The sequence below is a fragment of the Vigna radiata genome, chromosome 10, assembly GCF_000741045.1.
Source record: "Vigna radiata var. radiata cultivar VC1973A chromosome 10, Vradiata_ver6, whole genome shotgun sequence".
Lineage (NCBI taxonomy): Eukaryota > Viridiplantae > Streptophyta > Magnoliopsida > Fabales > Fabaceae > Vigna > Vigna radiata.
Genome location: NC_028360.1, coordinates 9,452,918 through 9,465,501, shown reverse-complemented (window position 1 = coordinate 9,465,501; position 12,584 = coordinate 9,452,918). Strand labels below are relative to the sequence as shown.

The 12,584-nt window shown below is 37.1% G+C and overlaps 2 protein-coding genes across 2 annotated transcripts; one reads left to right on the top strand and one right to left on the bottom strand.

Annotated features, from left to right (window-relative positions):
• The first annotated feature begins 1,085 nt into the window (after positions 1 to 1,085).
• Positions 1,086 to 4,060, top strand: LOC106774779 (putative serine/threonine-protein kinase-like protein CCR3). The gene has a single exon (XM_014661816.2). It carries the CDS (start codon positions 1,305 to 1,307, stop codon positions 3,702 to 3,704), a length of 2,400 nt encoding a protein of 799 aa, XP_014517302.1. The 5' UTR covers positions 1,086 to 1,304; the 3' UTR covers positions 3,705 to 4,060.
• A 2,082-nt stretch (positions 4,061 to 6,142) lies between these two features.
• Positions 6,143 to 10,179, bottom strand: LOC106775440 (O-glucosyltransferase rumi). Its single transcript, XM_014662565.2, has 6 exons — positions 9,655 to 10,179; positions 8,951 to 9,525; positions 7,845 to 8,034; positions 7,691 to 7,755; positions 7,218 to 7,428; positions 6,143 to 6,729 (listed from the first exon to the last, which is right to left on the bottom strand). Exons 1-6 carry the CDS (start codon positions 10,129 to 10,131, stop codon positions 6,478 to 6,480), a joined length of 1,770 nt encoding a protein of 589 aa, XP_014518051.2. The 5' UTR covers positions 10,132 to 10,179; the 3' UTR covers positions 6,143 to 6,477.
• Between the last annotated feature and the right edge of the window lie 2,405 nt (positions 10,180 to 12,584).

The window sequence follows — 12,584 nt, the reverse complement described above, 5'->3', positions numbered from 1 at the left end:
GTTACAATTAGGTGGGGAGGGTACAAGTGTTGTGTGATTTCAAGTGGTGTGTGATTTTCATGACCAATTAGCCTGTGTAATCGTTTACAAGCATGTTGTAAGCGATTACCAGGTGAGAAAATGGATTATGTACCGAAAGTTGATGGCTGCTCCCGGGTTTTTTGAACGTTGCTCCCAATTGGGTGTTTGTAATCGCTTACCACTGCATCAGACCTCAATTAATGGTTGCATCACCTGCCCCTCTCAACTTAGCAAGACCTCTACTTGGTCAAACATCCATATAAGGGAGTCCTAACTTCAATTTTGTTGTTGTGGAGTGATTGAACCATGCCCAAGAGGGGTTTTCAGTACTCAAAACATTGAAAACCCATAATCCACCAAACTTGGGAGCCACTCAGTTAGGCACTGGTAGCTACTCTAAGGTTTTGGTACAAAACTGGATTAAACTGTCAAATACAAGTATTAAGTGTTCCAATCATATTAAGTGTTCCAAATACAAGTATACATACGTAAAAATCTGTCAAATACTACCCTATTACAAAAATTACATAACTCTCAACCAAGTTTTGGACTGTATCCGGTGTAAGGAGTTCTACAGGCTTTGCTCTTGAAACGCTTTCGACGTTNTCCTTCCTTNTTACCGCTTTCATGGCTGTAAATTCCTCCATCACTTGCAAAATNATTGTAAAAATCTTGTTTGTTACAAGGTGTACTGTAAGCACCTTAAGCCATGGAATGAAAGAGGAAACAAGTTNGACGAAATAGATATCCAACAATGATAGACGCGTATTGTAGAACTCCACAGGCAAAAACAACAAAATCCCTCAACCTCCACAGAGATTGCTCACCACTTCAAAGCATTCAATAAATGGACAAAGAGGGAACAACTTCAAAAGAACACGAAAACATTAGACAGAGAGCTTCAGAGAAAAACGAAAACCTAAAATGGAGAAAAAGAGAGAGTACTACGAAGGAGAAAGACTGACTCAAATGACTAAGGGTGTTTTTGGAACAACACAAACTCCCTTTTTTCAAATCGGTTTTTAAACTCAAAAAATAATAATTAAATCATCCAATACATTACTGACACCTGTGGTTGTCAAAAAAGTTGTCAAATAACATTGTTAACATATCGGGATCCTATAAAATAATATTAATACGACAGTTAATGTTTACAGTTTGCATTTATTTTCTGAGACACTTACTCTATTTTGGTGCAATTCTCTCTCGCAAATGGCGTCACCTTCAAACACGTCACAATATTTTCCCTCTCAAATGAAGAAGAAGAAAGTCGCACCTTCCCAATGACACCACCTTTCACTCTCTCCCTCTCCCTCTTCGCCGTTTTCTCTATAACCGCCGTGCACGGCCTCGGCTCCGCCGCCACCGTTGCCGTAACATACGGCACCGCCACCGTGTGCGGTATTGTTGCCGGGGAGCTCCACCACCGCATTCAGTGCTCCAGGGACGGAAGGCGCGTCCCTCTCACACTCCCCAACTCCTCCTTCGATGCCATCTCCGGCGGCAGGAACTTCTTCTGCGGCCTGCGCTCCGGGGGCCGGAGCCTCCACTGCTGGGACACTGCCGCCGCAGACGGTTCGCTCTGCCCCAAGAGGGTCTTCCACAGCGACGTGGTGCAGTTGGCGGACGTGGCAGTTGGTGATTCCCAGGTGTGCGCGAGGGAGGTGCAATCCGGTGTGGTGAGGTGCTGGAGAGGAAACAAGAGGGTCGAATTTTCTTCTCCCTCGCAGAGCCTAAGGTTTCGGAGTGTCACATGCGGTCGTGGTTTTTCATGTGGGATATTGAGAGAGAGCGGGAGGGTTGTGTGTTGGGGTGGTGGTGGTGGTGATGAGGGTGCATATATCAGTGGTGAGATTCAAAGAAAGTTTGAGAATTTTTCTATGTCGAGTTTGGTTGCTGGGGTGTCTCATGCATGTGGTTTGACTCTTCACGGGGCTTTGGTTTGTGGAGGGAACAATCGTTCAGGTCAACTCGGAAACAGTGTTCTTTTAAGTTCTTTGGATTTTTCGGCTCTTGCTTTGGGAGAGGGTTTCACGTGTGGTATTAGGCGGAGGAATGGGATTGTTGTGTGTTGGGGTGGTGGTTTTGATAGTGATGTGGTGAAGGGTGTTTCCTTTGAGTCTCTTGTTGCTGGTTTGGATTATGTTTGTGGGTTGATGACTGGGAATTTGTCTGTGGTTTGTTGGGGTGGTAAGGGTGGGTTTGATGTGGCTAATGAGATTCCATTGGGAGAGATTCTCCCGGCTCCTTGTGTTGAGGGTGGATGTGGTAGCTCTTGTAGTACATATCCTGATTCTGATGCTCTTTGTCATGGGTCTGGGAGTATTTGCTATGATTGCCAAACTGAGGTTCCACTGGCTGTGCCATTGTTTCCACCACCATCATCACAGGTGCCTTCTTCACATGAAGCAAGAAACTTGAAGGAATTTTTGGTTTTTCTTGTTGTTGGATCAGTTGGGGCTTTTGCGGGTCTATGTACTATTGTTTATTTCCTTTGGTTTGGTGCAAAGAGGGTTTTGGTGAGGAGAGAAGTAAGTAATAGTTCTGTGAAGCCTACAAGCTCAGAGAGTGATGCCTATGTGGATATAATCCCAATGCCTAATGTTGGTTCCAATGGAACAACCTTCAGAACCTTTTCTAGCAAAAGCCATGGGTCAAGAAGGTTGAGGAGGCATAGGAGTGGTTCATCATCGAAGCATGTGGACAGGACTGAGAGTTTCTCATTGCGTGAACTGGCTACAGCCACTGACAATTTCTCATTGTATAATAAGATAGGTGCCGGTAGCTTCGGCAGTGTTTACAAAGGCATTCTAGGAGATGGTCGTGAAGTGGCCATTAAAAGAGGAGATACTAGTACTGTGAAAAAGAAATTTCAGGAGAAAGAAATTGCTTTTGATTCTGAATTGGCCATGCTGTCCCGGCTTCACCACAAACATCTGGTGAGGCTAATTGGATTCTGCGAGGAGAACGATGAGAGGCTTTTGGTCTATGAGTACATGAGCAATGGCTCACTTTATGACCATTTGCACGACAAAAACAATACAGAGAAGAGTAGCAGCATTTTAAATTCTTGGAAGATGAGGATCAAGGTTGCATTGGGTGCTGCTAGGGGAATTGAATACATTCACAACTATGCTGTGCCGCCCATTATTCACAGGGATATCAAATCATCAAACATACTTTTGGACTCAAACTGGAATGCCAGAGTGTCTGATTTTGGATTGTCACTAATTTGGCCAGAGAGTGAGCAAGAATTGATGTCCACCAAGGCAGTTGGAACTGTTGGGTACATAGACCCTGAGTACTATGTGCTGAATGTGCTAACAACAAAGAGTGATGTGTATGGTTTAGGAGTGGTGATGCTGGAGCTTCTCACAGGAAAAAGAGCAGTGTTCAAAACTGAAGATGGCTCAAGCCCTATAGGGGTAGTGGAACACACAGGGCCAAAGATAGCATCAGGAGCGCTTTGGAGTGTGTTGGATTACAGAGTCGGACAGCCAGAAGTAAATGAGGTTGAGTCCCTTGAGATCATGGCTTACACTGCTATGCACTGTGTGAACATGGAGGGAAAAGAGAGGCCAGAAATGACTGACATAGTTGCTAACTTGGAGAGGGCATTGGCTTTCATTGAAGGCAGCCCTACCAGCATTTCCCTTGCTTCCTTCTCTGCCCCTCTTGAATGAAACCTCATTCATGAAATTCTTTTATTTATTTTTTTCTTTACCTTTTATAAAATTATTCTTTGGATTGTACACCTATGAACATTTTAGGGGAAAACATAACAAGAATTGCTGATCTGAGATATAGAGAAAACAAAGCAAAAGCATCAACATTGATGATCAATTTTCATCCTCAACCATTTTGCTCCACCCTCCGTGAGTTTTCAGTTTTCATGACTGCATAGTATCACAATTAACTATTGTATCTGTTTATAACTTTTCACAAGATCAGATATAACAAAACAGTCACCACAATTGTAAGATAATTAGTTAAGCAACTGCAAAGTGAGTAGTTAGCAATTGATTACATGATTTTGGTATAACTGTGTAGTCTTGAGTGTTGTGTATGAAATAAAGAGGTAGGTGTTACTTGAGAGTTGTTGGACTTACTGAGTGAGGCCAGCTTATTTGGTTCTTTTGAAACCACCCAAAAGCACTATCCATTCAGAAGGTAACAATTTTGAATAGATTTAATTAATGAATGGTTCTGTCATCATCTTTTGGTTATTTTAATTGCTGGCCATGGAGGCATGGGACATGCAGAATTAATTAGTGCTAAGGTAAGTCAAATGCTGCCAAATTTGAGATCAAAACCACGTTGGTGGCACATTGATTTTTAAGCCCATTTTCAACGCAACCAGCGGTCTTCATGCTTACACGCAACAGATGGTGATCTGTCCTAGATCAATGAATTCTATATGGATTTCTTTTTCAAGCATTCTTTCTTTCATATTAAATACTCACCATTTATGCTCTTCTTATAGGTAAGCAATGGCATTGTAAATTATTATTTAGGGCTGTTTAATCAAGTTTCTTTTAAGTGTTTATAGAAGAAAACTAGAATAAATTTCTTCTGGATAAGTTTTTTTGCACAACTTCTAGATAAGTTACAACCAATTTTGTAGAGAAACTAAAATTACTTTTCTGAAATTTTGTTTATTTATATATAAAACAATTCTAATTTTTAATAGAATTTGTTTCTCTATTTCATTTTCTTGCCAAATCAAAAGCATGATTTTTAGGTACAACTCTGAGAAGCAGATGCAAGTGTCAATCCAATGCAGTTTTTCGTTTTCTTTTCCATCTCATTTAGGTCATTCAGGTTGTGTTTAAGCCTTTTGTCTGCCATGGGTTGTTGCTGAGAAGATTAAGACTATTGACTTGAGAAGATGATACGGAGAAGTAACTCTGATGCAAAATCTGATACGTTTTCCTTATTTGAATTTTGTCTAACCATGATAAAAATCAATTTTATAAATTGGTTTAATTCATTGTTTTTCATGCTCTGCAGCGTGTTCAATTTCATTGTCATCGTGATCTAAAATCAATTTAGAGTTTCTTTGCAGTTGTGTTTGATTTACATCATGGAGTTATCACTAATATATGAATGTGCTTTTGGATAAATAACTGGAACTCATAATATGTATTATCCAAAGCGTGACTGTGAACTTTCCCAATTAACTAGAAAATTCTGGTCAAGATCGATTTTGACCACTAATAGTTTATTTGATTCAGAATTTCGATCTCAGACTTAGATAGCTGTCAAGTGTGTGACACGGGTTGACTGGTTTTAATTGATTATTAGTACAATGATGATTTGATTAAAAAATTACTATTATATTTATTGTCACATTATTGTATTAATACGATGTGTTTTATTTTGTTGATATAATTGATATAATATTAAATTGTTAAATTTTGTTGACGTTGTTGTTGGGTTTCTATGGACTGAAAAAGTGTTTGTGGCATTGCTTGGTCTTGGAAACTTCCCCATTATGGTTAATGGCCCAAACGTTTTTAATTTTGAGCTCATTTCTTTTGTTGATGCATTACTTGTTAGATTAGGAGATGCTGCTACAACTCAATATATGATATTTTTAGAAGTTTTCATCATTTTGGTACTTAAATCGTGTTGTTTATAGTGGCATGAGTCCACTAAGCTATAAAAAACTTGAGTGCCTTCTAAGAAATTCTACACGGAAATTCACTAGAGTCACCATGTTTCAAGAATTTTGAAGTTCACACATCATACCACGTTCTCCTCCTTTACACCATCATGTGTGCAAGTGTTGTGAGATGATGCATCAAATGAAAAAGCTTGTTGCTATTAATATCAACCAAATGTCTCATCCAAACTTTACTTATCAATATCAAACAGTGGCACATACCATAACAGAAAATGTCAGAACAAGAATGCGAAATGCAGGATAACTGGCATTTTAAAGATTATAATAAAAAAAAATAAGGATTTAATTAATTAACTTTTTATATAGAATTATTGAAATATATAATATTTAATAAAAATTATACCTATCTCTGATAGATATCAGTGTTATTCATGAAAAATGTCTGATGTTGAAATAATCTCCTGAACCTATAACTGTTTTCATTTATGACGAAAAGTTAGCAGTCACGTCACGAAAACATTCACAGGGAATGAATCCTAGCTGAAATTTTACTAAATTTACAATATTGTATGTTGCCTCACAGACTGATTCATCTTATTTTGGTTGTGATTAAGAAATTTACAAAAAGAAAGAAAACAAAGTGCAACAAAAGAATGAAAGGATGATCTATTTCTAAAGCTAAATCTTGTAAATTATAACTACAAGGCACTATATTTTTACAATAATTAAAAATGTGCAATTTGTTTTGATGTCAGGAACCTTGATTCCCTGTTGTTGGATATTGCAAATCCTTAGTATTTTTGTGGTGGTAAACTATAGATGAGATAACTCTATAGAGGTTTGAGATTGCAGGGAGGGGTTTGCGCATGGGATGCAGCTGATCTACGGAGAAACGCCCTCTGCTTGTCATCAGCATAGCAAAGCAGAGATTCTTCACAAACTTCCAAGGAAGTTGGTGGTGGAGTAGGCTCGAAGTCTTGAAGTTTTGAGTACTCAGAAATTAGGTGGAACATGTATTCATAAATTCTATCAATGGTCAAGCTTTCCATAAATTCCTGTCCTCTTTTCCCTATAGCCTCTGCCTGCAACAATACAAAAGCAAACATTTTACAAGTTCAATAATTAAGGTATCGCAAAACTCACGGGTAATTGTTGTACCAAAATACTTTTGAATCTTTTCATGTTGGTAAGTAGCATGACAATATCACGTTATCAGAGAAAAAGACATCAGATAATTATGGTTGGGCCTTTCATTATTTGTGTAGGGTCTATTAATTTATAACACGATAATATCATGTTCTTTACTGGTATGAGACAATCCTATTTCCTGATAATCATGGTCTTGTGATTTTCAGACGAAAAAAGAATAGCTATCACATTCATTTTCAGCAGTTAAATTGAACATTCATTCCAATTTCCAACCATTTGAATTTGAAAATTTAACTACACAAAAAGAACAATCATAACGCAGAGGCTGAAATTTTACATGGGAGGGAAAAATAATTCTTTTCAAAAATCAGTTGGAGAGAAGGTATAGCACACAAATAATGAACAATGAATAAATAAATACCTCCTCTAAGTGTTGATTTCCCCATTCTACAGCATACTTTATAGATGGACATAGCTTTAGGGGATCAACAGGCCAAAAGTTATGCTCTGGAACAAGGCCACGGCTGAAAAAATCTTCATACTGGGGTGCTATAAGTAATGCAACAGAATCGCAAGATAGAATATATTTCAAACTCACAGACCATGCATACCCTTCAGCATAGATCTTATACCTGTAGGAAGAAGGCATACGAGAAGGTGACGAAAAGAGAAAATTGGGCAACACAATATGAAAAAGCCCTAGGAAATATGTTACGTTTCAGAATATGATATAAATATAACCAAAAGACATCCAAATTTTGTGCAACTTTTTATTTTTTATGTTCTTGCTCAAATGAAGAACCCCACTACAAGCTCTTCTACAATGTGCACCATTAACTGTTCAAAAGAATCCATATTTTGTTTAGTGTCCGTTGTGACCCATGTAATACTCACCGATGAGTACACTGATCAGAAAGTTTTGACTCCTTAAAGCCTGCCTTAGCTGCTTCATCCCAATCCTGCAATGCAGATAAAAATGGTAAGCATGGAAAATGGAAATTACAAAACACAATTAAGGTCCTCGTTATATAAAACAATTTAATCGAACCTGACGCATAATTTGTGCTCCCCATTTCCTAGAATGATTACAGTTTAGTAACTCAACACGAATAGGAGATGAAACATCTGGATTTCCTTTCCAGAATGCCCGTGGTATCTTATTTCTCCAACTAACCGCCTGAGAACCTCTCTTGATATCTGGGAACTCTTCACTCCAGGGTCGTATGTTTATCTCTGACCTGAGCAATAAATGTTCAACAGATTCATGGTTCAAGTCAAAACAAATACACCAAAATGATTTTGCACCTTCTCACTAGACCATAGAACATCAACATAGTTAGTTTACGTTAATCCTATGGTATACTCTGTTTCTTTTTTAGATTATCTTCACTTTGTCAGTTGACAATTTTCCTCACTCAACAAAAGTGATCTTGTTGCATTTCAAAAGTATTTTAAACATTTGGCAAAAGAACAGAGATTATCTTTCTAAAGGCAAGCTCTCCACTACTTTCTGGAGTAAGAAAAAACAAAACTTTTATCCTTAAAATACACACATAAGATGTATTAACTAATAAAATTTTCTAAATCAAAATAATAATATGCATTAAAGTTATGGGCGATTATGGTAACACTCATATTATAATAGACAACAGCAGGAATCACAAAGAAAAAAAAAAAAAGAGGAACATAGTTTAATTCAAATTAGTCCTCGTCCCGTCCCAATTTCTTGAAACAAAACATTGCTTTGCAGGATTTGTCTGCAAACACACGCAAATAACAATGCACATGTCGTTAAATTTAAGAACCAAAATGTGCAATGTTCATTCATCTAAAAGATGATTTTTTTTTTTTTTTGGGTGAATTGAGGTATCCCAAGTCAGAAACTGATAGCTCGAGATACCCAGATCCATTTAAGAAACTTCTACTTTTCAATAGATATTATTTCATTCCACACAAAATTGGGAGAAACTTAAGAGATACAATTATTTATCAACCATACCATAGTCTTGAAGGTAAAGATGAATAGAATATCTTTAAAAATACCCCTTACACAACAATCAAGTGGATTAAAAATCAAAGGCGTTGAATTGAATGACCCACACAAAGCAATAAGAAAAAGGTGGCATTTTGGCACAACCCCGTTGAAAATCTTACCAACCCCAGAAAGACCAATCCGGAAAAGGGATGTCAAAGTGTTCCTTTGTGGTGCAATACCGAAAGAGAGGCACAGGCATTCCTTGGTACTCAACCCTGTTAACGGTTGGCTTATCCATGCAATCAAACATCATATCCACATCAGGCACCTTTCCAGGGTATCTCTTCAGAAGCTGCAACAAACCCCACAGAGTGAACATCGCCCTACTCTGCACACACGCATAGTACCAATCCACAAACATCTTCCCGTCAACAATCACCACTCTGAACGCCGCGAGCCGCTGCGCCCCCGCCACGTGCCCCTTCGTGATCCGGCTCTCCATCCACGGCCCCAGGTCCCTCCGGATCGCCCCGAAAAAGTCCGGACACTCCCCCCCGCCGCCGGGGAACTTCCTACGTTCTTCACCTCTGTCTCCGGCCGCATAACGGCACGTCAAATAGGAGCACTGTAGGATTTTGTACGCACGCTGCTGGCGAGTCTCCTCGTCAAAGGGCTTGTGAGGGAAAACGTGCCACGGCGTCGGTTCTAGGTTGTGTCCCACCACCGTTCCAGTCCTAGAAACGACGTCGTCAACCTGTCCAACGAAATCACCCAGAGAAGGCAGAGTGACTAAAAGCGTGAAAAAAAATTACAAAGCAAATAAGGAAAGGAAAATGAGAAATGGGGAAGGAAGAGAAAAAATGGGGTTGATGAAATTGAGGACCTTGTAGAGGAGAAGGCCAGTGAGGGAGAAAAGGGAGAGAGCAAGAACACAGGGAAGTAAGTAGGCGGGAGAACGAGGTGTGTGTTTGGAAGGGAGTACCATGTTATAAGAAGAAAAAATTGAGAATGGCGAAGAAGAAGTACAATAAGAAAGAAGTAGTAGTAGTAGAAGAAGAAGAAGAAGAAGAAGAAGAAGAAGAAGAAGAAAGAGAGTAGTTTTGGTGCATTGTTTGTTGAGGTGTTGAGTGGTGCATGCAATTAGTTGTGGAAAAGGCGGGGTCCTATTTTGAGAAGCTCTTATGGCGTTTTGGTTAGTTTTTGTTTCTCTTTTTTCTCGTGGTGATGAAGGGTCCCTCTGCCCATTAGCATGAAATGCCACAGAAGTCAGGTGCATAGGACACGTGGGTGAAATGAGATATTTTGTCTGGTGATGCATGATTGCATGACAGAGAAAATTTGGAGACACTCTCGTTTTCATTTTTTACAAACACATGGTGGACAACTTATGCCGCACCGAAACTCTAGTTATCACTGTGTGGAGTTATTATTACATTTGGACGCTTCTTCAAACTTTCCTAGACACCAAACACAAATCATCGCTTCAACTATGTTTGGACCTTTCCTCAAACTTCACTACCTTGGACGCATCTACAAATCATCTATTCTAAATTTTAAGTTTAAAAGCTTTACTTCTTACAGTAGTACTATATCAAAATGTATTAAACTTGTTGTAATTTTTATAATTTAAAATCAAGTTAAATATAAAAAAGTATGAGTTTGATAAGTATGGTTAAAATAAAGTCAAAATAACATGCAATAGTTTTTAATTTTAAAATACGTGCTTTAAGAAGAATCGACCACTTAATTCTTTAAAATTATTTAAGTATTTTTAAAAACGTAAAAGCTTTTAGATTATATTTTGTTAAGTTGAGCTTGAATTTAGCTAAAGCTTGGAAATGATGAATATATGGTTATCTATAAATATGGTCAAATTCGTTTCTCATACGTAAAAATAGCAAACAAAATCAAAGCGGAAAAGAATTATCAAAATAATCTATTATCTTACACCAGTTATTATTTATTATCAGATGTATCCGTTACGGGGAAAAAATGTGACTTTTAGAATGAGGAGAATTTTGTTTTTATTTCTTTGATATAATGTGTATGAGAAGTTAAATTAAACTAAAGTTCTTATTTGTATTAATGTGATTTTGTATGATACGGTTTCCACACGTCTAATTAAACCGTGGAATTTTCTTTAACTTTCTTGAATTTCCTTTGCCATTTGGGACATTTGCAATCTTCTTCAACAATTCCATAAAAGACAATTGTAAGTGTTAAACTCAAGATTAATGTTAATACCCTTTCTATCATGAATTAAAAAAAAAAAAGATATTCAGAGTGTAAGATTAAGGTTAACATTCAACATCTAGAAAATCATCTAAGGGATCCAAAAGTTATCTTCTACTCCAAATATTTTTGTAGCAATTTATCCAAATTGTTCAAGAATAGTTATGCAAGACGCACTCATACCAAGTTGGACGTTGGTAAAAAAGAGAAAAAAAGTTCGGCGTCAAAGGAGAAAGAAGAAAAAGATCAAAATTCATAGTCATGTTACTATAGAGTTAATTCCGTTTATGTTAATTTAACGGAAGGGACTTGATTGATACAATTTATACTATATTAGAACTAAATAGAGACATTTTTAAAGACAGATACTAACGAGGAACAACACTCAATGTGAGAAAAAAAAACAATTAAACTTTAACTATACCATATGTTTTATTTTACTAGTAAATACAATATATTTTATTTTATTAGCAGATTACTTTTTAATGTACGCTAATTGAAACTCAGATATATCAATGACAAAATAAAATTCATAGATTTTTGGAAAGATCAAATTTATTGGCTACAAAGATTTGTTGAACTTAACATATGTAGATGAAATTTTAGCATTATGAAAAGAAATATAATGATAATATTGAAGCTTTGACTCTCTTATATTATGAAAGTAGCTTTAAATATAAAATGGCTATGATGTACTTTGTTCAGGTTGAGAAAAGTCTAAGATAAAAAAAAATTATGGCTTTGTCTATAGTATATTATTTTTATTCAATATTTCTCATATATTTATGCAAGTTAGAATAATTATAGTCCATTGTATTTTTTTATTTAATTTTTATTATTTGTTGACAATTTGACGTAAAATATAAAATAAATATAAAAGTGAATGTGTGGCGTCCACAAGCAAAGAATACTGAAAAATGCCTATGCATGGGAGAAAAGAATCAATTCCATTAAAGCTTGAAAGTAAATTACAAACAAATGACAAGCTGATTAATCCTTACATGTTTCAAGTGATATGATATATTTGATTTATTACAGTTTACATTCACTAAAACTTGAAAGATGGTATTGATAAGTATTTAATAAAATATATAGATTTATGATAATATATAGTATCATAAACATATGTACTTTATGAAAAGTATTTTCGATTTTATAATTAATATATTGTAGTGTATGAGGCTCGGTTAGGTAGGAGGGAAGATCGGTTGGTCGGTCAGGTGAGCCGATCGGCGGAGTAAGAAGATTGATCGGGTGGGAGGCTGAGATCATCGACCATGAAAAAAAAGGGAAGAAATCCAACGTGGAGTAGTAGGCAGATCCTGGGGACGATAATCTCGGATGCATGCATGACAGTTACACTTAGTGGGCGAAATATCCGGGATTATGGGTTGACGGTTGCAGATAATTCGCAGTTCAAAGTTACGTCTGGAGCCTATAAATACAGAAATGGTTGGCCAGGTAAACTACTTTTGATCTAATTACTTTCACCTTGAATATTACTGTGACCTTGCTAACTTGAGCGTCGGAGTGCTACGTGCAGGTTGCACCCGTTCAGACGTGAAGAAAGATCGATCGAAG